The 26770-nt window shown below is 36.8% G+C and overlaps 1 protein-coding gene across 2 annotated transcripts in view; it reads left to right on the top strand.

Moving 5' to 3' along the window:
* AFF3 (ALF transcription elongation factor 3) overlaps positions 1–26770 on the top strand; it is a 526894-nt gene that overhangs the window by 338969 nt on the left and 161155 nt on the right. For both annotated transcript variants that reach the window (XM_087426220.1, XM_087426221.1), the window contains 2 exons: positions 8907–8943; positions 19159–19210. In XM_087426220.1, the coding sequence (XP_087282346.1) occupies positions 8907–8943; positions 19159–19210 (89 nt within the window). The remainder of the gene's footprint in view (positions 1–8906; positions 8944–19158; positions 19211–26770) is intronic.

The raw sequence follows: 26770 nt of genomic DNA, 5'->3' as shown, positions 1-26770 counted from the left end.
TACTGAGTTGCCAAAAGATAATCTGGCACATTGGGTTCTTACATTTTAGCCAGTCTAAGAGTCTCTATCATTTGGGGAATTTAACTGATTTGCCTTGGTTGGGATTACAGATCTATTTGGGCCTGTTCCTGCCATTTGATGTTGTGCGTTTTTTTAGCCATAATGTTCCTTTTGTTACTTTCCATCCTTATGTTGGGTTAATTCACCTTTCTTTCTTCCTTTTTTAACCCTTTAGAATTTTCAAACATATATGTAATATTCCGTTTTGTCTTTAATCCTTTCACTTCTCTCTCTGTTTCTTCACTCCTTAGGTGATCTCATCTAGGCCTGTTGCTTTAAATGCTCTGCATGCTGAGCCAAAGACTCCTAAATTTGTATCTCTAGCACCTTTTCCCTCCCCTAAACACCATACTTGTATTTCTGCTTACTTATTTCAACATCTCCACTTGGATATCTAGTAAACGGCTCAAGCTCGACATATCACATGCCCCACAAACCTGCCATCCTAATATTTCTCAGTAAGTGGCTCCTCATTTTTGCAGTTGGCTCAGGCCCAAAGCCTTGGAGTCATCTGTATTCGTTTTCTAGGGCAGCTGTAACAAAGCACGCAAACCTGGTGACTTAAAATCAAAGGAGTTTATTCTTTCACATTTCTGGCGGCTACACGTGTGAAATCAAGGTATCAGCAGGTCCGTGCTCCCTCTGAAGGCTCTAGGGAACAATCCTTCCTGGCCTCTTCCTAGCTTCTGATGACTGTCAGCTGTCCGTCACATTCCTTGGCTTGTAGTTGCATCACTCCAGTTTCTGCCTCTGCATTCACATGGCCATCTTCCCTCTCTGTGTCTCTATGTCTAAATCTCCCTCCTCTTATAAAGACAGCAGTCATTGGATTTGGGGCCCACCCTAATCTGTTCATCTTAACTTTGTTTTACCTGCAAAGACCTTATATTCATATAAGGTCAAATTCACAGATTCTGAGTGGACATGAGCTTTTGGGGGACACTATTCAACCCAGTACCCATCCTTGACTCTTCTCTTTCTCTCATACCACACATCCAGCCCATCATTAAATTGTATCTACCCTACTTTCAGAATATATCCTGAATCCAAATGCTCCCCCCTCACCATCTGAGCTACCACCTTGGTCAAAACACCGTCACCTCTTGCATTAATTATTACAACGGCTTCCTAACTGGTCTCCGTGTTTCTACACCTGCTCCACCTCCCACTCTATTCCAAGCCGTCATCACATCGAGCTTGGACTGTTACGGTTCTCCACCTTTCACTCTAGCCTCTAATACGCAGTCTGTTCTTCACACAATAGCCTCAATAATACTTTTAAAACAAATCACATCTTGTCACTCTTGTATTCAAAACCATCCAATGGCATCCTGCCACACAAAATACAGTGCAGAATCCTTACAATTTTTGCACATAATCTGGCCAAAATTAAGGTTTGAACAGAATATAATCAAATAAGCATTTTTGTATGTAAACATATCCAAGGTATAAGTATAATTTCTGATATAATTGAGCACACATACTGAGGCATATTTGGTTGTGACTTTTCCGAAAGGATTGTACAGATTTGTTTTGTTGAATGTAAATAGTTAAGTTTAAGCAATAACTTAACTCCTGAAGTGAAATTGAGACCTCAGATCATTAGTACAAAAAAATTCATTTTTCAAGGCAGAAAGAAAGTTACAAGTATCTTGTTTTCCACCCAAAAGGATACATTATTAGCTATCATATAGGGCACAGAATTTCAGACTTAAATGAAAAAATACATCTTATTTAGGACTACTATAGGATTTGTATGGAGCTGTTTCGCCACTAGATGTTTTTGCCCATGCCAGAGAAAGAAAGAATAAGTGATTTTACAAAGTGTAGGAACATTGCATGATTTTTATAACACTTTTCTTTCAAAAAGCTCACAATAAGTACTATTAATTTGTCTTGTACAAATGAAATAAGACTGGTTTAGTGTCCTATTTCTGCTGTAACAAATTACCATAAACTTAGTGACTTAAGACAACACAAATATGTTATCTTGCAACTCTGGAAGTCAGAAGTCTGAAATCAGTCTCTCTGAGCTAGAATCAAGGTGCTGGCAGGGCTGCACTCCTTGTGAAGGCTCTAGGGGAGACTTCCTTTTCTTGCCTTTCTCAGCTCCTTCTATTAAGAAGCTGCCCTTCTTAATAGGGTCGTGGACCTCCTCACTCTGACCTCTGACTCCCTTGTCACTTCTCCTCCTTGACTCTCCTGCCTCCTTTCCCTTATAAGGACCTTTGTGATTATGTTGGGCCTACCTGGATAATCCAGGATAATCTTCCAACTCAAAATCATTAACTTAATCACATCTGCAAAGTCCCTTTTGCCGTGAGAGGTACCATATTGACAAGGTCCGGGAATTGGGATACAGACATCTTTGGGGGAGCCCTTATGCTGCCTACTTCTAAGACTGTCATTAATTTTCCCACATAGTATACCTCTTTTAACCTGTATCTCAACTAGTCTTCTCACAGCTGGAGGCTTGCAGTTCATTAATTAGATTATTAATGTTTGAGATTATCACTGTTCCTAGTGTATAGGAGCTAGAATTGTTTATGGAGCTAGAGGGGACAAAATCTCCAAAATGACTAATAAACAATGCAATTAATCTCATTTTTAAGATTAAAGGGGCAATTTGACCTCACAAGGAAAGTCGATTCCTTCTGAGTTACCAGTACCACTAAATTAATTAACTAAATACTTCCGAGAATTTCCTTAATTTGTCTGGGTATTGAAGGACATAATATATAGTAAAGTCAATTGATACTGAACTTGGATTTTTTTTCTGTTCTCTGAAGACTTAATTTGGAGTTACAGTTCCCTAGACAAACACTACCAGACGTGTCTGCCTCATTCTTCAAATCTCAAAAGTAATTGAATTTGGTAAAGAAAAGAATGCATGCCATTATCAGTATTTCAACCAAGAAAAAAAAAAAGAGTTTGCTTTGCCCTTTTCTCTTCATTTCTGTAGCAGTCTCATAAGTTTTGAAATGCAAATAAAGAACTCAAAATTGTAGGACTTTTTCCATCCTCAGAGGGCATATGTGCAAACATATGGCATTTCACCAACATTTCATGTGGCAATGGATGCTGAATCTGGGGGGATCAGACTTGGTTTGGAACTATTCTTGCTGATCAGTTTTTAAAGCATTATATAGAAGAATTCTAGCGTCGTTACAGAAATGAGACTTCTATTGCCTTTCTCTTTATATGCTAGAAGGAGAATGAAAGCCAGCAAGTGTGAAGGAAAGTGTGTTGCAGTTGGAAAGTTCATTATACATCTCCATTTTTGGGTTCCTAGCATGCTTCAAAAACTACCACAAAATGTTTGGACTAAAAATCCATGTTTAGCATTACCTCAAAATAAACATTTAAATTAATTGTAAATTAGATTATTTCAACCATTTCAAGCTTTATAGAAAGGAATGAGAAGAAGGTGGTTGGTGGGGGTGAAGGGAGACCAAACCAAATCAAGTGGTTCTTTTTCTTATAGTAATTAGCTTTATGTGGGGGGTCTGGGAATAAGAGATGACTTATTTCCATTTCTTGCCTGTTGTAATTCCAATGATGGATTCATAGACAAGCAAGGAGACATATGAGTGGAACAGTCCTCAAATGGTTCCAAAAAGCCATTTTTAAGTAATGCCCTCATGGTATAAGTACCGTCCTCCATTGGCAGCATGCCTTAAGAACTACTGTATTTTATTGACCTGAGATGCGTATTTTTTCACATTTTAAGTTCCCTAAAATCAGGATTTGTTTTACAGTTGATGACATCTTACAATTAATTGGCAGCAATTTTCTTTTATAGTAGTACATGAGATAATGCAGCCTCATACAATTTTGGTGGCATGCTACATTTGATGAAATATAATATTATCATTTTCTTTGAAGGGCTTTCTCAGATACCAGTGTGCTTGGTTATTCTGTCTTCAGCAAAATGATTGGTACAAACTTTACTTCCCAGATAAATACCGCATTTAAAGAAGTTTTAGCATTCCCATGTACCAAACAATAGTTCAGGTGTTGGAAATTCGGGATTTAAAGTTGGAGAAGAATAAATTGCCACCTGTAGATATTTGTCTAAGTAACCAGAAGTGATTCTCCCCTTTGTGTACGTGAGTGTCAACATGACACACGCTTGATGAGTGACACTGGCAAACCAAAAGCAGTAGATTAACCTTAGAAATGTCCTGTTGTAGGATTACAGGCAACTCTTTTTTTATACTTTCTTGTTTTTCCGAATTTTCTTTAATGAATAGATATTGCTTTGTTTGTTTAAATAGTAAATGCTGCTTAATAAGATGGAGCTGTCCTTGGGTCAAAACAATAATAATAGTAGCATTCTTTTTATGATATTTATTTTCAAATTGTATACTTTAAATATGTGCAGTTTATGTTATATTATTTTTACTTCAATAAAGCTATTTAAAAAAAAATAGTCATAGTTGAAAAGATAATTCCTGTAATGGAAGTATGACACAGTACAGTGAAAACAAAGAAAACAAATAAGTTCTTCTGAGATTCAGGAAGATTTCAAAGAGCAGGTAACCCTTGAGCTTCTTTGTGCTGAACCTTGAAGGAAGAATGAAGTTTGTCAGGCAGAAAACAGAAAATGGCAGGACAGTCATTCTAAGGAGAGGGAATAAGGAAAGGATATGGAGGCTTGAAGCTCTCTTGCATAGCAGTCATGACATCCCTCTCAGCCTTGGGTTACAATAATCTGCACACACGTCATCTCCACTACCAACTCGCTGGTCTCCCAGGTCCTGTAGGCAGGGATTTTGTACACTCACTTCTGTAACCCACAAGGAGCCTAACAGAGAACCTTGCAGGCCTGGTAGAGTGCTCCCAGAGGAGGCTAAAATGAAAATACGTGGATGGGGTTAGTGACTCCCCGGTTGGTCTACTTATGGAAAACATTCGCAAGGGGAGAGAAGGCCTTTGAGACAAAAACTAAAGGTGTCTGGGTATCTGGGTGTCTGGATGTCTGGATGGGGTGGCAACAGACACAAAAATGGGAATGACTTCAATGCCTGGGCTCTTTGGAGCAAGGAACATTTGTCTCCCTCTGCTCTGAACCCAGCTGGCGGTGGCTCAGTGAAGGATGAAGGCTCTGCACACTCTGTGGAGGCCACAGAGTTTGCAGCTGGCTGGGTAGGGCAGTCCTCCTTCACGAAGCAGCAGCCACAGGCCCTGTCGCTGGCCAACAGAGACCTAATCGGAATGAGGACAGTGCCCTGTGGACCTAAACTCTAGAGGAGCCTCCTAAGGTGACTCACGCCCTCCACCAGCCAACTGGTGACACGCCGGCCAATGTCAGTAAGAATGACAATGGGACATCATTCTTACCCACGGAGTGGCACGGTCTGCAAACACTGGGGTCAGAGTCAATATTTTTGAGCTAACATTTGTTGGTTCATGCACCACCCGGAAGACATCAGCTAGAAACATGAGATTACATATTAGGAACAAAGTCTTTATTTTTGTCTTTCCTACAGCAGAATTCTATGGTGATTTTTTTAATCAGTGCTTTAACCATTTTCTGCCTCTCTTCACTCCCCACACAGAATAGAAAATAATTGTCATTACACAGATATTTAGTTAAAATTTGAAGTTTTCTATCTATAAAATACATGATCTTGCAGTGTGTGTTTATAATTCAGGTTATCTCTAAGCTCATTTTTGGTTCTCTGCTCAAGAGTCTATGGTCAATAGTCATCATTGGGGTTTTAGGATGTCTAAACTGCATGGAGAAATAAAATATTTTATTTCCCAATAGTATCAGAAACAATCAGACAAATTTTACAAAATTTCTACTGTTTTTTTTTTTGTTAAATGCTGAAAACTATTTCTATTACCATTCTTGTCCATTTGATGATGAGTGGAATCCTCACCTCTCTAGTACAGGACACCTCCAAAAAGCCAAAATCTACAGATGGCTCAGAGGAGTCAACTAAATTGGGCTCAAAGTATTTTTCACCTATCAAAGCTCACACTAATTTATGTTCAGATATAAACTCTAAATTTATTAGAAATAATGGGAAACATACCAATTCATGTGGGGGATTTTTAACTGTGGATATCTTCTTAGTAGCAACAACTATCCAAAATCGACCAAAATCATTTTATTTATTTATTTATTTTTATTGAAGTATAATTGACATATAACATTCTATTAGTTTTAGGTGTACAACATAATGATTTGATATTTGTATATATTGCACAAAATCATTTTTGAGGATTGTGTTTTAGCTCATCGTTTCAGGAACAATATTTCATCTTAATACACTGTTTCTAAAAACTGAATCTCAGGTTGGAAGTTGATCTTGTTCTTGACCTTCAGATGAATAGCTCATTATTACCAATATTAATAGTCAAGGCATTTGTGTATGACTCAGTCTGCTGAATAGAGTGGGAATCCCTTCCCTTCCCGCCAACCCTTACCCACCAGTCTGGGTTGTTTCATACTGTCCCAGTGGAATTCCTTTTTAAAACATACATTATTCCATGGATTTGAATGTGCAACAAGCCATGTTAAATTAGACCCTCTGCCCCATAACAACTGTATTCATGGAGCAAAATTCTGGTAAAAACGTTAAGCCATGTAATAGAAGTTAATTCCGTTATGCTGGATTTTTGTTCCATACACTAAAATTATAAAGGAGTTTCACTGGATTTTATGTGCTGCTCCTTATTTTTTTTCCTTCCTTCCATCTCAATTAATTCATTCTTTCTAACTCTCCCTTATATTTCATATTAAATAGGAATTTTGCAAGGAAAGAGAATGTGAATTCTCAAAACAAAATTTAGCATTTCACTTTAAGGCAAATAAAATCAGGTTCAATCACTATTTACCTCAGCAGTAACTAAACTCAAAACACTGTGTAGTACTAGCTTTCTACCATTTCAGACAAGCAGAAATCTGTAATAATCTTTCCATCCACCAATGTGTGATTGACAGCACTTGTTCAATAGAGTGTCCCTGGTCGGATGGTTGCCAACCTCATCTGCAGAAAGGTGGTGAGAATAAAGGTATATTCAAAAGGAAGTAGGTTAGATTAAAAGTCAATAATACAGTAGATCTTAAATATAAGGACTAAAACCATAATCTTCATAGAAGAAAACAGAGAGATAAATCTTCATGACCTTGGATTTGGCAACGAATTCTCAGATATGACACCAAAAGCATGAGCAACAAAAGAAAAATTAGATAAATTGGACTTCATCAAAATTAAAAACTTTTGTGCATTAAAGAATATCATCAATAAAGTGAAAAGACAGAATGGGAGGAAATATTTGCAAATCATATATCTGATAAGGTTATTAGTATCCAGAATATATAAAGAACTCTTTCGGAGCTGGCCCAATGGCATAGTGATTAAGTTTAGTGCACTCCACTTTGGCAGCCCAGGTTTGTGGGTTCAGATCCCAGGTGCAGACCTATACCACTTGTCTGCCATGCTGAGACAGTGACCCACACACAAAATAGAGGAAGATTGGCACAGATGTTAGCTCAGGGTGAATCTTCCTCACCAAAAAAAAAAAAAAAGTACTCTTTCAACTTGACAACAAAAAGGCAAATAAGCCAATTAAAAAATGGGCAAAAGACTTGAATAGATATTTCTCCAAAGAAGATAGACAAATGGCCAACAAACACATGAAAAGATGCTCAACGTCATTAGTCATTAGGGAAACACAAATAAAACCACAATGAGAAACCACTTCACACCCACTGGGGTGGCTATTATAAAATTTTTAAAAATTAAAACACAGAAAATAACAAGTGTTGGATAGGATGTAGAGAAATTGGAATCCTCATACATTGCTGGTAGGAATGCAAAATGGTTTAGCCACTGTGGAAAACAGTTTGGCAGTTCTTCAAAAAGTTTAACGTAGAATTCCCGTATAACCCCACAATTCCACTTTTACATATATACCCAAAAGGATTGAAAACAGAACTCAGGCAAGTACACGTGCATGTGTGTTCATAGCAGCACTATTCACAATGGCCAAAAGGTGGAAATAGCCCTAATGTCCATTAACAGGTGAATAGGTATATTGTTGCATTGCTTAACAATGGGATATGGTCTGAGAAATGCATCGTTAGGTGATTTTGACATTGTGCAAACATCACAGAGTATACTTACACAAACCTAGATGGTGTAGCCTACTACACACCTAGGCTGTATGGTACTAATCTTATGGTACCACCATCATATGTGCGGTCTGTCGTTGACCGAAACATTGTTATGTGGCACATGACTGTACATACAATGGAATATTATTCGACCATAAAAAGGAATGAAGTACTGACACATGCTGTGACATGGACGAACCTGAAACACATTATGCTAAGTGACAGAAGCCAAACAAAAAAGGTTGCATATTGTATGATGCCACTTATATGAAATATCTAGAATAGATAAATTCATAGAGAGAGAGTGCAGACTAGTGGCTGCCAGGGACTGAGGAGGGGGGCAATGGGGAGACACTGCTTAATGGGTACGGAGTTTTACTTTGGAGTGGTGGAAATATTTTGCAACTAGATAGAGGTCATTGTACAACATTTTCAATGTACTAAATGTCACTGAATTGTTTAAAGTTAATTTTGTGTTATGTGAATTTCACCTCAATAAACAAAAGAAAAAGTCCATAATACAAATGAGAAGTGATTGTGAACTATTTTACCAGGCTGTTTAAGAAGTACATTCATATAAATGTTTCTCGTCACAGTAACTGGTAGAGATTATTATCAGTGATTAGGTTCTGAGTGACCAATAATGGATCTCATGTTCAACTTAGATTTTGAAAGTCAAAATAAGAAAATTAATTGATGTTTCTTGTTTTTTTAGGACTCTCAACTTGTTTCCTCTGGACACAATAATCCAAGTAAGAAAGTCTCTCTGCAGTTTCATATGAGGGGATGGGAGGTGGAGGGCATGAGGAGGGGAGATTCGTGCAATAGACAGTAGGTTTAAAAGAATTTCACTGAAAAATGAAATCAAGTGGGAAAAAGAGGGCCAATTGTTCAAGTATTGCCCAAATGGGTAAGATTCATGGTGACCTTGAGTGTTCCTCTATCTTTAATGAAGGGAAAGAGGGACCAAACATAAAATGGTGAATTTCAAAGCAATCCTAGGAGAAAGGAACATCATGCTTTATTATAGTTGGTCCCTACTATTTGAAGGGGAAAAAATTGTAAAGACAACCAATGAATTATCCAAATTGAAAGAAAGCAAGTAAGCAAAGAGAACCAGTGAGAAGACCTCAAGAAAAATGGCCTTGTAATCCATGAAGAAACCATGTTCTAGAAACAGACAGACTATAGTGTCTAGGAAGGAGTTTTCTAATTGAATCCATTGTCTAATAAAACATGTGGGCTTTGTCCTCAAAGAGAGGATGCCATCATTCCATGAAGAAGTGTTTTAATTCTCTTCTTTGGCACTACTAATTAGTATTAATGTTTTCTTGAGCATTAAAAATGCATAAGCCATTTCATTCATGTCATGAAAGCACACCCACAAAGACTGGGCTTCGTTAGTCTCATGACCAATCAGTCAGCTGAGAGCATCCCTTGCCAATTACAAAGCTATGTTTGAACATGAAAATCACTCTGAGCTAGTAGATGTGTCTTTGGAACGGAGGCTCACCCACTGAGCATCTGTAAGGGCAGAAGGGTTGGAGAGAAAAGACATCCCGACAAATGTGTTAGGAAGCCCCAGACTTTTAATGTACAGCTAGGGAAAGGTCATGGTGGGAGGATGGTGTCATAATGATGCATAGGCAATATCACTTAACTCTCCCACCCTCTGTTGGGATATGCTGTGAGCACAGGCACCAGTGAAGAGGTGAGATGCCAAGGGACTTGAAATCTAAAGAAAATAATAAATTCAACGATAAGAAAAGGAATCAGAAGAAATGCATGGTTAAGTCCATGAGGTGTGCAGGCATATGCCAAAGACCGGAGCATACTGAAGAATGGCCATTACTTTCCTCACCATTTCTTTCCATTTGAATTTAAACAGTTCAGGGTAAAGGAGGGGTATAATAGATGAATAAATGTACGTTCTCTCAGCTTGGAGGTTTTGACATAAAGAACAAAGGAAATAGTTGTTGAGTCTTCTATGTGCCAGCACCTTGAAGTATGTTATTTCAGTTGATCCTAACAATAGTTGTATAAGGTAGGCATTATCATCCCCTTTTTGCAATGATGAAAATGAGATTCTGAGGTTAATAACTAGCCCAAAGTCACATGGCTAAAAAAATGACAGCTAGGATTTGAATTCAAAGATCTCTGCCCCAAAGACAATAGAATTTCTTTCCATCCCATTACCTTGACCTCAGGAAGGTTGCTCCTATCACTTCAGTGTGAGATTAAATTCTTGTCCAAGAACTAAATACTGTGATTTTTGTATGCATCTGGCACGTTTTTGTGACATGCCATAACATTCACATGCTAACACCGCAGTTTAGATTATGTAAAAGCAGACCCATCTTCTATGGGATGTGAGATGGCACCTGCCTTGTGTGATATAAAACCTGGCATTTCCTTGTCTAAGGAAATTTGTGATTGGCTTTCTCTTTTCTGAGGGTAGAGGGATTATTTTGTTGTATTTTTCAAATAAATCTTCCCCCCAAAGCCAAGAACATCTATAAAAAGGTAATATCACTATTTAAAAATTAGAGCATTCCCTGTAGGTTATAGCACCTTTGAAACTCTAGGAGGTCTGGTTCCACCAGCATTTCCCATGCTGTTTCTTGTATTTGGTTTGGAATCATTACAGTTTTTGGAATCATGACTCCAGTAAATATGTAGAAAACAGAAAAAACTGAACTTCAGAGAAACCAAACCCAATATGTGTATGTGTGGATTGATGGACTAACCTTCACCACTTTTAGGTTAGTGCTTTTTTTCTTTTTGACATTAGTGAAACTAAGTTATGTAGATACTAAGAGAAAAGAGTGGTTAAATTAAACAAAATTATTTTTAATCCATATCTTTTGAAAGGTAAATACTTTAGTCAGTTTGCTGAATTACTGATTAATTTAACTTAATATTATAAAATAGAAGCTTACTAAGCGTTGAGAAACTTAAATATTAAAATAGGTTTCTTTTAAAGTTATGAGAGTGTCCTGTTCAAGTGGCAGATTGAACATAAGCAATTCTTCCCCTCCCCTCAGAATTCCCATTTAAATAATCATAAAGCTATAGTAATGGAAATAAATCCATAATAACACTGAGAACAGAAAAGAATGCCATCATCAAACCAGAAATTCAGTTGAGTTTCTGGAAAACAGAGAGCAGATAGGACTCTCTGTTAAATAGTCCTGGGCAGGGAAGGTCATGACCCAGAAAAAGAAAAAAGGAAAATAATGAAACAAACAGGAACAAGCTCTAGTGATGGTGAGAACTGTCCTAGGGAACTCCAAGAGAGACTCCAGATTTCCACTCAAGCCCAACAGAGAATAGGCATGGATTGTGGGCAGTGGTGGGAACACCTGGGCCATTCTTCCACAGAGCTGTCAGTCTGGTTTTCCTCCCCCAAAAGACAAAATACCAAAAAACATAGTATTTGCTAAGAAAATGAACAGTTGACTAGAACTCCTAGTTGGGAGCTGACACCTAAAAGAGAAGCAGAATAGATTCTGAGATAATACTGGACCTTAAAAGTAGACATAAATGAGTGCTGGATGGAGAGTCAACTTTTCTCAAGAAGGAAATAAACAAAAAATGCCACACCCTCAGAGTAAAGTGCTTCCTATTTTTGTTGGGAGGTAGGGGGAGGGTCAGGGCTCCCAGCTTGCCTTGAGGCCTCTCTTCTCCTGAACCCTAAATGAAGCCTTCCAGTTAACATACCCTGTCCACTTACAGAGAGCTCTAAATCAGCCCTTCCTTACAAGGGAGAGGTGTGTTAGGAAAATAGAACAATATACTAATACAGGAAATCCCCAACAATTAACTTTTGTTAACCAACCTGTTGTCATTCAAAGATGTGAATACATAACCAATGAGCACCAAAGAGAAGAACTGACCCAAAAGAAATCTAACTAATTCAAGAAACAGAAGAAAAAAATTTCAAGTGTAATTACAGTCTTATTTACAGAAATTATTTATAAATTTATTACAAGGGGCTGGCCCCATGGCTTAGCGGTTAGGTGTGCGCGCTCCACTACTGGCGGCTCAGGTTCGGATCCCAGGCACTCACTGACGCACTGCTTGTCCAGCCATGCCGTGGCGGTGTCCCACATACAGCAGCTAGAAGGATGTTCCACTATGACATACAGCTATCTCCTGGGGCTTTTGGGAGAAAAAGGAGGAGGATTGGCAGTAGATGTTAGCTCAGGGCAGGTCTTCCTCAGCAAAAAGAGGAGGATTGGCATGGATGTTAGCTCAGGGCTGATCTTCCTCACAAAAAAAAAAATTGTTACAGAAACTTACTACAGAAATTATTTATATTAAATAAAAAGAGAAAACAGGTTGGTATGAAAAAGAAGCAGTTACAGAACAAATGAGTGCTTGAGAATTAAAAATATGATTGATGAAATAGAAATGGTGGGTAATAGGTAGAGTCTGGAATCTGGAATATAAGTTTGAAAACATTTTTTTCTGACTATAAAGCAAAAGACAGATGCAAAATATGAAAAGAAGTTTTGATACATGGAAGATCAGTCAGGGTGGAAAGGTCAAAATCCAGCTAAGAGAAATACCTGAAAAAGAAAACAAAGAAAATGGAAAAGAATAAATAATAATAGAGAATTCCAAGGGAAATGAGCAGTTCACTTTCAAAAACACTTATATTCAAGGAAACAAGAGCCCATGAACAAGAGCAGGGAAAAACAACAGACAGCAAATTAGATAGACCTATAAAGACTTCAGATATTGGAATTACCAAACCCAGAATATAAAATGGGAGTGCTTTCTTTAATTTCCAGAAATGAGAGGATTGAAAATGTGGTAAAGAACAAGAAGATTTGAAGAAGCACTACTGAGAATGTCTAGAAATGAGAAAAATAATAACAGAAATTAAAATGTTCTTCATCAGGTTTAACAGCTAATTAGACATATCTGAAGAAGAAATTAATGAATTGGGAAATTGAACTTAGGAAATTATCTAGAATGCAGCCTAGAGAGACAGAAATGGAAAATATGAAGTTGAAGTTAAGAAACATAGGGGATAAAGTAAGAAAGTCTAACATAAGTTTAACTAGAATTCCAGAAAGAGATAAGGGTACAGAGGAAATATTAATGGAAGTAGTGGCTGAAAATTTTCCAGAATTGAAAGACACTAACCCACAGATTCAAGAAACCCAATGAATATTAAGCATGGTAAATAAAAAGAAGTCCACACTAGACACATTATAGTTAAACTGCAAATCACATAGATAAAGACAAAGTCTTAAAATATCCTTTAATACCTTCAAAGAAGCAACAATTAGACTTCCAGCTGACTTCTCAACAGCAGCAGTAGGAGCCAGCAGACAGTGAATTCGTAACTTCACTTTTGTGTATGAGGAAATTGACAAGATGATTCTCAAACTTATTTGATAGAACAAAAGGCCAAAAATAGCTCAGAGACTTTTGAAGACGAACAAAGTTGGAGTCTGGCCTTACCAATATTAAAAATAAATAAATAAATATGTTTAGCCAAGTAGTGAAAATAGTAATAGACGGATTGAGCAATGAGACAGAAGAGAGGACCCAAAAACAGATTCACAGATATGTGAAGACTGGATTCATGACAGAGCTGATGATGTAAACCAATGGGGAAAGAATGGGCTTCTTAATAGATAGTACTGGAATAATTGGTTATCTACAGGGAGAAAAATCAAATTAACTTCTACCTCACATCGTATACAAAAACTATTCCAGGTATTTGTAAAAGACCTAAATGTGAACAGTAAAATGATATACTTTTAGAAGACAATATGGAACATCTTTCGGATGTATTTCTTAAATAAAACACAAAAAAGGGTCAAATAAAGGAAAATATTGATAAATTCAAGTATATTCAGGTTGAGAACTTAGAATCATCACCGATACCAGAAAAAGAGTAAAAAGACTCACACTGGGAAGTTATCTGACGTGTGTGTGTGTTTACCTATACGTATCTGACATATGTATATGTGACACAATATTTGTTACAAGACAATAAAATGCTTCTATGAATTAAAAAAGATCCAATGTCACAAAAATACTTTGTAAGAAATGAACAGGAATGTCAGACAAGAGCAAGCACAAAATCTCTACCTCATTGGTACTCAGAGACATGCAAACACCACTATGAAATTGCATTTTACATTGTTAAATTAGAAAAAAAATGAAAATTTTCACCATAGGTTAATTTGGAAACCATTTTAGGATCCCCTGGTGAAGTTGGACGTAGGTAAGCCCTACTGCCCGGAACTCCTAACATGAGCACAAGGAAGGATGTTCATGAATGCTCGTAATTGCATCATTCGTAATGGAAACACCTAAATGTCCACCAGCAGTAGAAGAAATAAGAAAATCATGGTAGATTTTTATAAGGGGATGCTGCTCAGCCATGAGGATGAACAGACCGAAGCTACACGCATCACAATGGCTGATCTAAAAATCATAACAGTGAGGGACAGAAGTCAGTCTCAGAAGAATGCATAGTGTGATTCCATTTATATAAGATTTAAAATCAGGAAAAACGAAAGAGTATTTTATTTACTAATATATACATGGGTGGTGAAAACTATCAAGAAAAGAAAGGGAATGATTAACACAAAATTCCATTACTCGGTAGCTGGCGGGGAGGGCAGGAAGAAGATGCAAACTCAGCAGGCTTCTGGGCTATTTCTCGGCGATGCCCATTTCCTGGCCTGGAAGGTGTTTTCACAGTTAACACATTGTAATGTTTTAAAACTGTATATATACCTTTCATATACGTATACATTTTTTGTGTGTGTGAGGAAGATCAGCCCTGAGCTAAGATCCAATGCCAATCCTCCTTTTTTTTTTTTTTTGTGCTGAGGAAGATTGGCCCTGGGCTAACATCCAAACTTATGTCCCTCTACTTTATATGGAATGCTGCCATAGCTTGGCTTGACAGGCGGTGTGTCGGCGCGTGCCCAGGATCTGAACCGGCAAACCCTGGGCCACCGAAGCAGAGCGCGCACTTAATTGCTGCGCCACCGGGATGGCCCCACGTATACATTTTTATACACATTAAATGCATGCTCTATTTAACATTTGTTTTAGGAAAAACATAGCCTTTACTTGAGACAGATTAACCTGTGACATGGTGAAATATAAGAATGAGAATCCATTTGACGTAAATGCTAGGAACACTTGCCTTTGTTCAAGTTTAGTAACATTCCCTTCTGACCAGGTCCAGTCCCACTACTGTGTTCTTTAGTGACTAATATTTATATTGCTGTAATATTGTAAATCCTGTTATTGGTTTATAATTTTTCTAATTGGCCTATAGGCAATTCCAAAAGTTAAATTATTAATTAAATTAATATTAATGAGGATGACTCATTAATAATTACTGAACAGAATATAAATATTTTAAATCTTGTCTACGTAGAAGGAAAGGCATAGCTGTGCAGAATTGCGTGTGATAGAGGGAGGGGAAGGCGGGAGGGAAGGACAGATGGGGGATTTTCCTCATTTCACATAGTAGAGAAGAAAAGATACTGTCAGAAGTTGATTAATGAAGAAATAGAAGATTAAATTTATTTAAAGTTATAAATACCCACTAGAGGCACTAGAGATAATAATAGAACTAATAAAAATTGTAAGGAGAGGGGAGGTGGTAGTATAAGTATATTAATACCTTATCTCTCATCTTTCGTATCAGAAATCATTACCTACTGTCTAAAGTTGATACATCTAGAAATAAGTATATTTCTTAGCGTAATGATTGAAGGGCTAACAGAACTAAAAACTAAAGCAAGCAAAGTCGTTAGCTTTTCTCTACTGTTCAAATATTTTTACTGTGAACATGGGTTACTTTTATTATAAAGAAAAATCGTAGTATAGCAAAACTTTCCTCTGCAGCAGAACACAGCCTCACGCAGGTCTATTTTGATTCCCTTTTCAAAAATCTTCTTTAGTGCATATCATAGTACTGTTGGTGGAGAGTGCAGTACTCCAGCACTGCAGGCATTTTAAGTGTTGAGAGGGCATGAATTAGGTATTATTTATCTTTTTGCTTACCAGAGTACCCGACATATAAGTCCTCAGTGCATTTATTGGATGAAAAATGTAGCTTTTGCAATTTTTTTTAAGCGGCCTATTGGAGCCATCAAGCTGTTTCATACCTCGAATTGTATATCCATCTCAGTAGTGAGTGTACCTTACTCCTCTTCTCCCACTGTAGCGTGGGATTCTGTATTAATGACAAGTCATCAGACAGAAGACATATACCGCGCATGTAGTGTATGTCAGGTACTGTAGAAGGCTCAGGCAGACAAATATGGAGTGTCAAATTGAAAGTACGCGTATAATAAACACGTGTACATACATATGCATTTATGTGTGTGTGTGTGTGTGTGTGTATATATTGTTCCTATGACTCATTTTTTTCCCTCTTCCCCTTTGTAATTGTATTTCTACGTGCAAAATGACCACACTGCACCTGAGCCAGTCTCTCATGTCTGGTTTCTTAATGATCAGTGCAGTTCCCTCCGAAAGAGACCAGTGTGGTATCTGTCATGGAAACAACTGAAATAACCAGGATGATCTCGAAACTTCTCTTTGATGGCTCCTGAGCACCCAACTAAAAAATCTCTTGCTGAGAGTTTTCTAGCTTACCTTCGTCATTTTCCCTTGGGTCCTGATAGAGAGACTATGATTCGTAATGGCTTATGCATTTGAACATTCCAAGTTACCTTCAGAAATTGCATCACCTAAAATTTCAAGACGTGGGGAGAATTTTGTGTTTTATTCTTTCTGAAGGACAAACATCGTTGTAATCCCTGTCTCCATCCTGAGCTTACTTTTCCCTAGAATCATTATCAACACTGAAGTTGCTGAGGATACACACTCTCAGACTGTTCGTAAAGGCCCTGTTTGGCCCCATTGTATCCTTCCTGTGTGCCAGAACCTATTCTGTTTTCCCTGTTGCCACAACACAAATGCTGCTAAGAGCAGAGATAATCAGCCACAGCTTTGTCCCTGCGCTGATCCAGCCCACGATTCCCGCAGCCCCCAGATCCCACGTGCAATAAGGCCTGTATCCTCTCAACCTATGGGTCATTTGCCAGCATTGTTGGTCAAGGTAAAACATATGTATTCAAACATCCAAACAATGTCTTCGTTTATATTATTGATTTCCTGTGTTTTTGACATAAGTTGTTTGGAAACGTTTACTAACGCTGCTGCTGCTGAGTCTGCCGTTGCACGTTCTTGATTATGGTTGTATGTGGGGTGACTACGGCGGCTACACGCCAGGGAAAGTAATGAATTTCTCCAAGTTAAAGGGAAAAAAAAAAAGATCAATATGTTTGAGAAAAATTAAACCTTCATTTAGTTTTGTCTTCCATAATGCAGGTGTTACAACTCTCTATTTGGGATTCTGGCAGGAATTATGGTTACTCAGTGGAAAAATGATTCTGGAAACTACTGAATTAGGTTATTTTCCAGCACTCAAGCCAGTTGATGAGGCCTTACCTGTCTCCTAAGTGAGTACACCACAGACTGGCCTAGAAGACAAAAGTATAATGTAAAAGTATGACCTTTAAAGCAAGTTTATTAATTTGCTGCCTCTACGTTTACTTCAACGTGGTTTCCTACGTATTGGGGCTCTGTCTGATCAGTGTTTGTTATCAAGGCTGTTAAAGAGATTTTGTGGCTTTATAACAAAGTGGCTATCCCCCATGGTTGTTCTGGCACTGTGTAGACACGTTAGCACAGAGTTATATCTCAGATAGAAGTGTGAACTATGTATAACTGTGCCTTCTTTTTCTCACAACTGTTTAATTTCCTATATGAAAAAGAGAAGAGATTGTAAAGTTTACTTTGAGTCCAGTGTGGGTGATATCTTCAGAATGTGCTCCTCATACAATTTAGGGGTCATTCCTGAAACTAGGTGACCACAAGCTCATGTTGACAGCTGACAAAAGGGGCTTGCATGGTGGCTAGTCCTGAGGCCCTAAACAGTGGACTGGGCTTCTATGAGATATCCAGGCCTGACTTGAAAGAGCAAAGCAAAGCAAGTTGCCACCATCAGGCCCATTTCTTACAACCCACAATCTTCTCTAGGGTTTATTCAACTATTAACATTGCACAACCGTCATAACCACAGCTGACTCACACTCGCAGTCATGACCCTTCTCCTTCCGTCCCCTAGCCTCAAGGAAATAGAAGCGCCTTACAAAATGAGTACGCATGGTCCAAACCATCAATGGTTGAGGATCTGAGAATTACATTATATCTCTTGCTAGAGGAATTTTCCCTTTAAAACAACAAAAAGTGAACTGGTTCCAGGCTCCCTTAATTAAAACCCATTAAATCCTCGATGACCACAGACCGCAGAAACCTTTCTTTAACTAGACTTTCAGATGTTCAGGAAGGATTTCTGGCTTACGTCTTATTCTGCATTAATTCAGGGGCGCAAAATCCTGCTGCCAGGGCTCTCAGTGGGGTCTAATTCTTGGGGATCTTGTAATCTATCGTGTAACCTCGGTGTTCTGTAAAATTCTCTCCTGTGAGTTCTGATGCAGCCTGACCTGGTTTGGCTTATATTAGCAGAAGGGATCGAAGTTCAAAATGCCTTGCATGCAGAATGCTAATGGGGTTTATTTCCTTAAATTTTCTGTAAAATGAAGTGGAGGGAAACAGGTTCCATCTGTAAGATATTCATCTTTTGGCAAGGTCTCCACTCTGAGCCTCTGGTTGTTTACAAACAGCTCCTCAGTACCTACTCACAGATCCGTGCCTGGGCAATTGTGTTACATAGAAGAAATTATTTTGCAAATCCGGTTCTCAGACAATAAAAAAAATGTTTTAAAAGCCTCCTGCTGCACATTTTAAAGATTGTTAATAGGAGCATGGAAATATATTGAATATCTCTTCAATATTAAGGACTATAACACTCACATGTTGGTATTTTTTTCTGCTTCCTTTTTAAGAGAAAGGTGGTGATGAGCCAGAGAGTCCAGACAATGGCACATCAACTACATCGTAAGTCTCTTTTCTGTTTCTATCCAAGATGACTGTTCTTAACTATGCCTATAATATGAAACAGTGCAAATATCTTATAATAGTAATAATAATAATAATAATAGAAGGAAGCTTGCAGTTCTCTTTCCCATGATGATGTCTTTTTAAATGCTTTTGGGTGCAGATGCATTTTGAGGTCTTTCTCGTGCTTTAGCACAGTAAGAGTAAGCTGAAAAGTGCAAATGCTCCTCTTTATAAAATAGAAATGTAATGAGATTTGAGGGTGTGTATTATGGGGAAGAAGGAGGGCAAACTCTTTACTTTCAGCACTGTCAGAAATAATTGCAGAACTTTTCACACATCTTGGGAGATATTCTGTCCTACACACCTGTGAAGCACCAATGTCATTTTAAAAGCTTGCCATCTGCAGCCTCACCTCCGAATTATGTGAGAAATACAATTATAGATGTCTCTGGAATCTCACAAGTTTGTTATGTGTTTGAATTAACAAACTCAATTTTAAAAAGATAACGCACTTATAAAACACGTGTCCTTACTCTCTATTTTATCTTCTTCCTCTCAAGGGAAGATTTTTCCTATTCAAGGAATCCAAATATGTTTTTAAGGATTAATTTGATACCAAGTTTATATACTAAAATTTAAATAAAATAATTCACGAGCTGACAAATTATTTTAGCTCCACAGGAATCAGTAACTGGTTTGCTCCTTAAAATCTTTATTTTCGTCACTCTGAAGGGTGAGATATGTTTTCTTATTATGACAGCTTTGTGAATTTATCTATATGTGGACCAGCACTCTTATTACTAAGCATTTAAAATGCTATTCATTAGAAATCACAATTTGTGATATAGTATTATTGAGTGTTTTATTTTGTCCAAGATCTATTTCTCAGTCTAGGAACATCCTTTGGCTTGCCTAGGATGGCTATATATTTCATAAAGGACATGATTACATGTTAATCTTTCTTAAGATATTACCCTAAAAGTTCTAAATAGTTCCATTATTATGATTTCTGATGATATAATAAATGTGACTAGTTTAAAATGGTTAAAATGTTACTAATTTTTTAATTTTTGAGCTGCAAAATATAATGGGAAAAGAGTTTTAATGCCATCTGGAGGCATTCTAGAGAACTGAAAAGGATAGAATCATTTAAAAATTTGGTTCTTTTGAGTAACATTTGAGACTGGGTAAGAATTTATGCAATTAGAATGTAAGCTATTTGGGAGTACCAGTTATTTTAGAAACAACAATTTTCAAATGCTCATTAATGAAATCATTTTAAAAACTGACAAAGGAATGTACAAAATACGTTGGAAAACTGCTAACATCCTACATTTAATTTTACAAATCTTAAAATTGCAATCACTAGACACCAATTTTGTTAATGCAGTTTGATGTGCCATGAAAGTTCTCCTTCCGTTATTTGTAAAAAGGCCATTCTCTAAATGAATTGGTTTCTATACCTCAGTATCTTATAAAAGTAAATATGTTGTCTGAGGAATTACTTTTAAACTCTCTAGAGATTTGACAATGGTAAAAGCTTGAAGCATCACCCCACATTCCTATCTCTTTAAGCAAAGCAATTCCTTAGTCATCTGCCTCACATCCTGCCTTTTGAACTAGAAATAAAGAAATAAAGCCCGAGGTTGCAGGGATCTCTCTTAAAAGTGGAGAATTCTGAACTTGAGCCTCTTAAAGAGCCCTGTAGCAGTGGTTCTGTTATAATCAGGCAAGAGGAGCAGCCTGCTATGAATAAAGAACAAGGACTCATGATACCTGAGATTTGTATTGTATTTTACATTCTCTGTGCAGTACCTTATTCGAGCTTTATTTAGGTATACAGGTAAGGAGGGGACAATATCCTTATTTTATATATAAGGAATCTAAGAATCAGAAAAGTCATTCAACTTAAGTGAAAAAATTAGGGCACAAATCTTCAGATATTTTGCTTTTTGGCCCATTTACCATATTGAAGAGTCAGTGGATCTTAGGGGACAAAGCAAAGCCATGAGTCAGAATCAAGTAGAAAAACCAGGATCAGATTGTTTGTTAAGTGGTGAGTGTATTAGTGTGCTAGGGCTGCCATAACAAAGTACCACAAACTGGGTGTCTTAAACACAAAAATTCGTTATCTCATAGTTTTGGAAGCTAGAAGTCTAATATCAGTCGGTAGGGTTGGTTTCTTCCGTGAAGGAAGAATCTATTCCAGACCTTGTTCCTTGTTTTGTATGTGGCCGTCTTCTCCCTGTGTTTCTTCACATCATCTTCCTACTATGCATGTCTCTGTGTCCAAATTTCCCCCTTTGATAAAAATACCAGTTATATTGGATTAGGGCCCTCTCTAATGGCCTCATTTTAACTTGATTACCCCTGTAAAGACCCTATCTCCAAAAAAGGTCACATTCTGAGGTACTGGAGGTTGGGACTTCAGCATATGAATTTTGAGCGGGAAACAATTCAACCCGTAACAATAAGGGTCAGAGCAATCAGAAAGATTCAGAAGCTAGGCCAGCAGAACCAGGAATATACAGATGCCAGAAGATGGAACAAGGTGAGAGAACCCAAATAAAATACACCAAAAATGATGAGCTCCATGGGAGCTGAAGGGGTAAAGCAGAGCAAAGAAAACTGTAGATAACATACATACAAGGCATTTATGGTTTGGTGGGACAGACTCAGCTTCAGTAATGCCTGTATATCCATGTGTCTGTATAGTTCCATGACACTGTGAGCCATTGAAAGCTATTACATGGGTTTAAATTGTAGTATAAAATTGGAAGTCTCCAGACAAAGAGCTCATTTCCTGAAGAAGCATCTTTCCTCACAGGCCTCTTTTAAAAGCAAGAGATTAGCATTATTTACAATGGCCAACATATGGGAAAAACTTAAATGCCCATCAATGGATGAGTGGATAAAGAAAATGTGGTACACATATACAATGGAATATTATTCAGCCATAAAAAAGAATGAAATCTTGCCATTTGTGCAACATGGATGGACCTTGAGGGCATTATACTAAGTGAAATAATTCAGACAGAGAGAGACAGATACCATATGATCTCTTTTATATGTGGAATCTTAAAAAACAAAAACAGATTCATAGATACAGAGAACAAATTGGTGGTTGCCAGAGACGGGGTGGGGGGTCGGCAAAATGGGTGAAGGTAGTCAAAAGGTACAAATTTCTAGTTATAAAACAAGTAAGTCCTGAGGATATAATAATATACAGCATGGTGATTATAGTTAATAATACTGTATTGTATATTTGAAAGTTGCTAAGAGAGTAGATCTTAAAAGTTCTCATCACAAGAAAAAAAAGTAACTATGTCTGGTGATGGATGTTAACTAGACTTATTGTGGTGATCATTTCACAATATGTAGAAATTTCAAATCATTCTATGGTATACCTGAAACTAATAAGTAAATAAATAAAAGCAGGAGACCAATCAGGATAAGTTTTAGACAGTCATTGCCTAGTAGAACAGAATAATCTGAATAACACCTGAGGATCCTTTCAGGATATGTTATTTAATGATTCTATGAGTGTTCATAAAGATGCAAGATGCAATTTATTCTTAACACACACAAAAAAAACCAATAAATTAAAATTTCTGTGATAGAGTTCCAGTTATATCAATGATGAAAGAGTTTACATTAGATTAACTCCCTACAGATAAGTATCATCAACTCTGGACAAAAAACTATTTGAAGGCATTAGAGGCTGACTAAAAGAAGGCAGAGAATATTGGGAATTTGATCCTTAAAAAAAGGAAATTGCACTGGGTGAGATCTACATTTATACAGCTTCTCCCCTGAAGGCACTTTCCAGTTCACAAATAGCAACTAGATTTCATGGAATAATCCACAATCATATTTGCTTTACGTATCAGAGAATGGAGTTCAGGGTGCCAGAGTGGCTGGAATTTAAGGAAGGAAATTCCAGAAAGGAGGGAGTCATGGAGAAGAGAGCTCCAATTTTGTGTATAAATTCCCCTCAATCCTTGGATAACCCCCAAACTGTGCATATGTGTGTGGGAGATGCCAATAAACCCAGTAGAAAACAATAGCTAGAAAGCTGAAAAACTGAGTGGAGATTTTAACTGCTGCCTACTGCCTGCAGCTATTGCCTATAGAGTTTGGAATTTGAATTCCACCCAACTTATAAGAGCTTGGTAAACACCTTGGGTTTTCTTTTGAAACCTCAGAAGGACCATGCCTTAAGGATAAAGGATTCATCCCAAAACTAAGGACAAAACCAAAACAGATCATAACAAAGTGTAACACTAAGCATCCACAAGTTCAAGGTGATCAGCTAGTAATTGTCTGATAGAACAATAACAAAAAATATCAACATTGTTTAAAGGAAGAAAACAGAATCTAGAGTCTCTATAACATATCATTCACAATATTCATTATCTAATCAAAAAAAATGAAGGATTTGTGAAGAAATAGGAAAATGTGATCCATAATGAAGAGAAAAAGTAGGGGCCAGCCCTGTGGCCTAGTGGTTAAGTTCTGCGTGCTCTGCTTCAGCGGCCCGGGTTCAGTTCCTGGGCACAGACCTACACCACTCATCAATGGCCATGCTGTGGTGGTGACCCATGTACAAAATAGATGAAGATTGGCACAGTTGTTAGCTCAGGACAGATCTTCCTCAAGCAAAAAGAGGAAGATTGGCAACAGGTGTTACCTTAGGGCGAATCTTCCTCAGCAAAAAAAAGAGAGAGAAAAAGTAGTCACTATAATAGATCTTGAGGTGACCTAGATGTTGGAATTTTCAGACGAGAACTTTAAAGCAGCTATTATAATATGTTCAAGGATATAAAGGAAAACATGGTCATAATGATTGAAAAAGGGGAATTTTAGCAGGGAAATTAAAACTATTAAGAAGAGCCAAGTGAAAATTCTGAAACTGAAAAGTACAATATTTGAAATGAAAATTTCACTGGATAGCCGATAAGAATTATCCAATATAAAGAACAGTGAGAAAAAGGATTTAAAAACAATGAACAGACTCTGAGTAAATTATGAGACAATATTAAGTAGTCTAATATACATGTAATTGGAGTCTCAGAAAGAGAGGACAGAGAAAATATATCAGAAAAAAATATTTGAAGAAATAATAGCTGAAAGCTTACCAAATTAGGTGAAAACATTAACTTACACATACAAGAAACTCAGCTAACCCTAAGCAGGATAAATACAAATAAAACCACACCTTGAAACAGTATAGTAAGATTGCTAAAAACTAAAGATAAAGACAAAATCTGGAAAGTTACCAGAGAAAAATGACATATTCAGGGGAACAGTGATACAGTTAACTGAAGGATTTCCATCACAAACTACAGAAGCTAGAATACAATGTTAAGACATCTTTAAAAGGCTGAAGACCAAAAAAAGATAAAGAAAGAACTGTCAAGCCAGAATTCTAAATCCAACAAAAATATCCTCCAAAACAGAAGGTAAAATAAAAATTTTTTTGGATACACAAAATCTGAGAGAATTCATTCCAGTAGACCTGCGCTACAATAAATGAAAAAGGAAATTTGTCAGGCTGAAGGTAATAATATCAGATGGAAGCTCAGACCTACAAGAAGGAAATATTTACAGGAAATAATAAATACGTTTAAATATAAAAGATTGTTTAGTGTAAAAAATAAAATATTGTTTTGTGGGATTTGTGATGTATATAGATATAAAATATAAGACAAAAATAGCACAAAGGATAAGAGAGGGCAAATAGAATTGCACAACTATGAAGTTCTTACATTTTATGTGAAGTGGCATAGTATTAAATCTAAGTAGACTGGTGATAAGTTAAGGATGCGTAGTATAATAGCTAGAAAAACCACTAAAAACAAATACAAAAAAAAGCATAGCTAAAATGTCTGTGGAGGAATTAAAATGAAATACCAAAAAATTAGATTAATACAAAGAATCAGAGGAAAGAAAGAAGAGAAACAAAAAATAGGAGGTATTGATAGAAAAATAGTAAATCTAAACCCCGCCATATTAATAATTGCATTAAATGTAAATGGACTAAAAACTGCAATTAAAAGGCAAAGACTATCAGACTAGCTATAAAATCAAGACTGTCTGCTGTCCACAAGATACACAACTTAAATATAAAGACACAAGTATGTTGAAGCCAGAAGATGGAAAAGATAGACTCTGTAAACAGTAAGCATAAGAAAGCTGGTGTGACTCTATTAATATTGCCAAATAGACTTCTAGACAAAGAGTATTACAAGACATAAAAAGGAAATTTTATTGTGCTAAAAAGGTCAGTCAATAAGGAAGACATAACAATTGTAAATGTGTATGTATTTACTAACAGATCTTCAAAATACATGAAACAAAAACTGAAGGACTACATAATAGTTAGAGTTTTTTGGGGTTTTTTTTGAGGAAGATTGGCCCTGAGCTAACATCTGTTGCCAATCTTACTCTTTTTCTTTTTTCTCCTCAAAGCCCCAGTACATAGTTGTATATCCTAGTTGTAGGCCCTTCTAGTTCTTCTGTGTGGGATGCCACCTCAGCATGGCTTGATGAGCAGTGAGTAGGTCCACACCCAGGATCTGAACTGGTGAACCTCGGGCCGCCAAAGTGGAATGCGTGAACTTAACCACTACGCCATCAGGCCAGCCCCATAGTTAGAAATTTTTAACATCCCCTTTTTCAGCAATTGGTGGAAAATTAAAATATTAGGAAGTATATAGAATATTTGAACAACATTATCAACCACTTTGACCTAATTGACATTTATAGAACACTATACCAAACAAGTGCAAGATACAGAATCTTATCAAGTAGACATGAAGCATTCACCAAGATAAACCTTATTGTGAGCAATAAAAGAAGTATCAATAAATTTCATAGGATTAAAATCTTACAGAGTATGTTTTATGATCACAGAATGATTACAAGTCAATAGCAATGAAATATCTAGAAAATCTCTAATATTTGAGAGTTAAATAACATTTCTAAATAGTCTTTCAGTTAAGGAATAAATTACATGGGAAATTAGAAAGTGATTTTTAACTGAATGAAAATGAAAGTACAATTTATGAAAATGTATATGATTCACTAAAACAGTAAGCATAGCAAAAAGTAAATGTACAGCTTTACATGCTTATATTAGAAAAGAACAAAGTTGAACATCAGTAACATGTTTCCATTTTAAGAAGCTAGAAAAAGAAGAATAAATTAAACCCAAGATAATTAGGAAGAAGTACATAATAAAGATAGGAATAGAGATTAACAAACAATAGAGAAAATTAATGAGGCCAAAATTTGATTTTTTTAAAAGATTATTAAAATTAAAAAACACTGACAAGACTAATCAAAAAAAAAAAAGGAGGGAAAATGCAAATTACCAACATCAGCAATGAAAGGACATCACCACATATCCAGTTATTATTGTTTAAATTTCTGTAGGATATTATGAACTACTTCCTGCCAAGTAATTTGACAACTTAGATGAAATAGTCAGTTTCCTTGTAAAATGCAATTTACCTTAACTGCCACAAGAAGAAATAGAAAAGCTGAATGACCCTT

This window comes from Ceratotherium simum, chromosome 40 (assembly GCF_057802395.1).
Source record: "Ceratotherium simum simum isolate JZ-2026a chromosome 40, ASM5780239v1, whole genome shotgun sequence".
In the NCBI taxonomy this organism is placed as follows: Eukaryota; Metazoa; Chordata; class Mammalia; order Perissodactyla; family Rhinocerotidae; genus Ceratotherium; species Ceratotherium simum.
The sequence above is the reverse complement of the archived record's forward strand: the minus strand, read 5'-3'. Positions and strand labels throughout refer to the sequence as shown.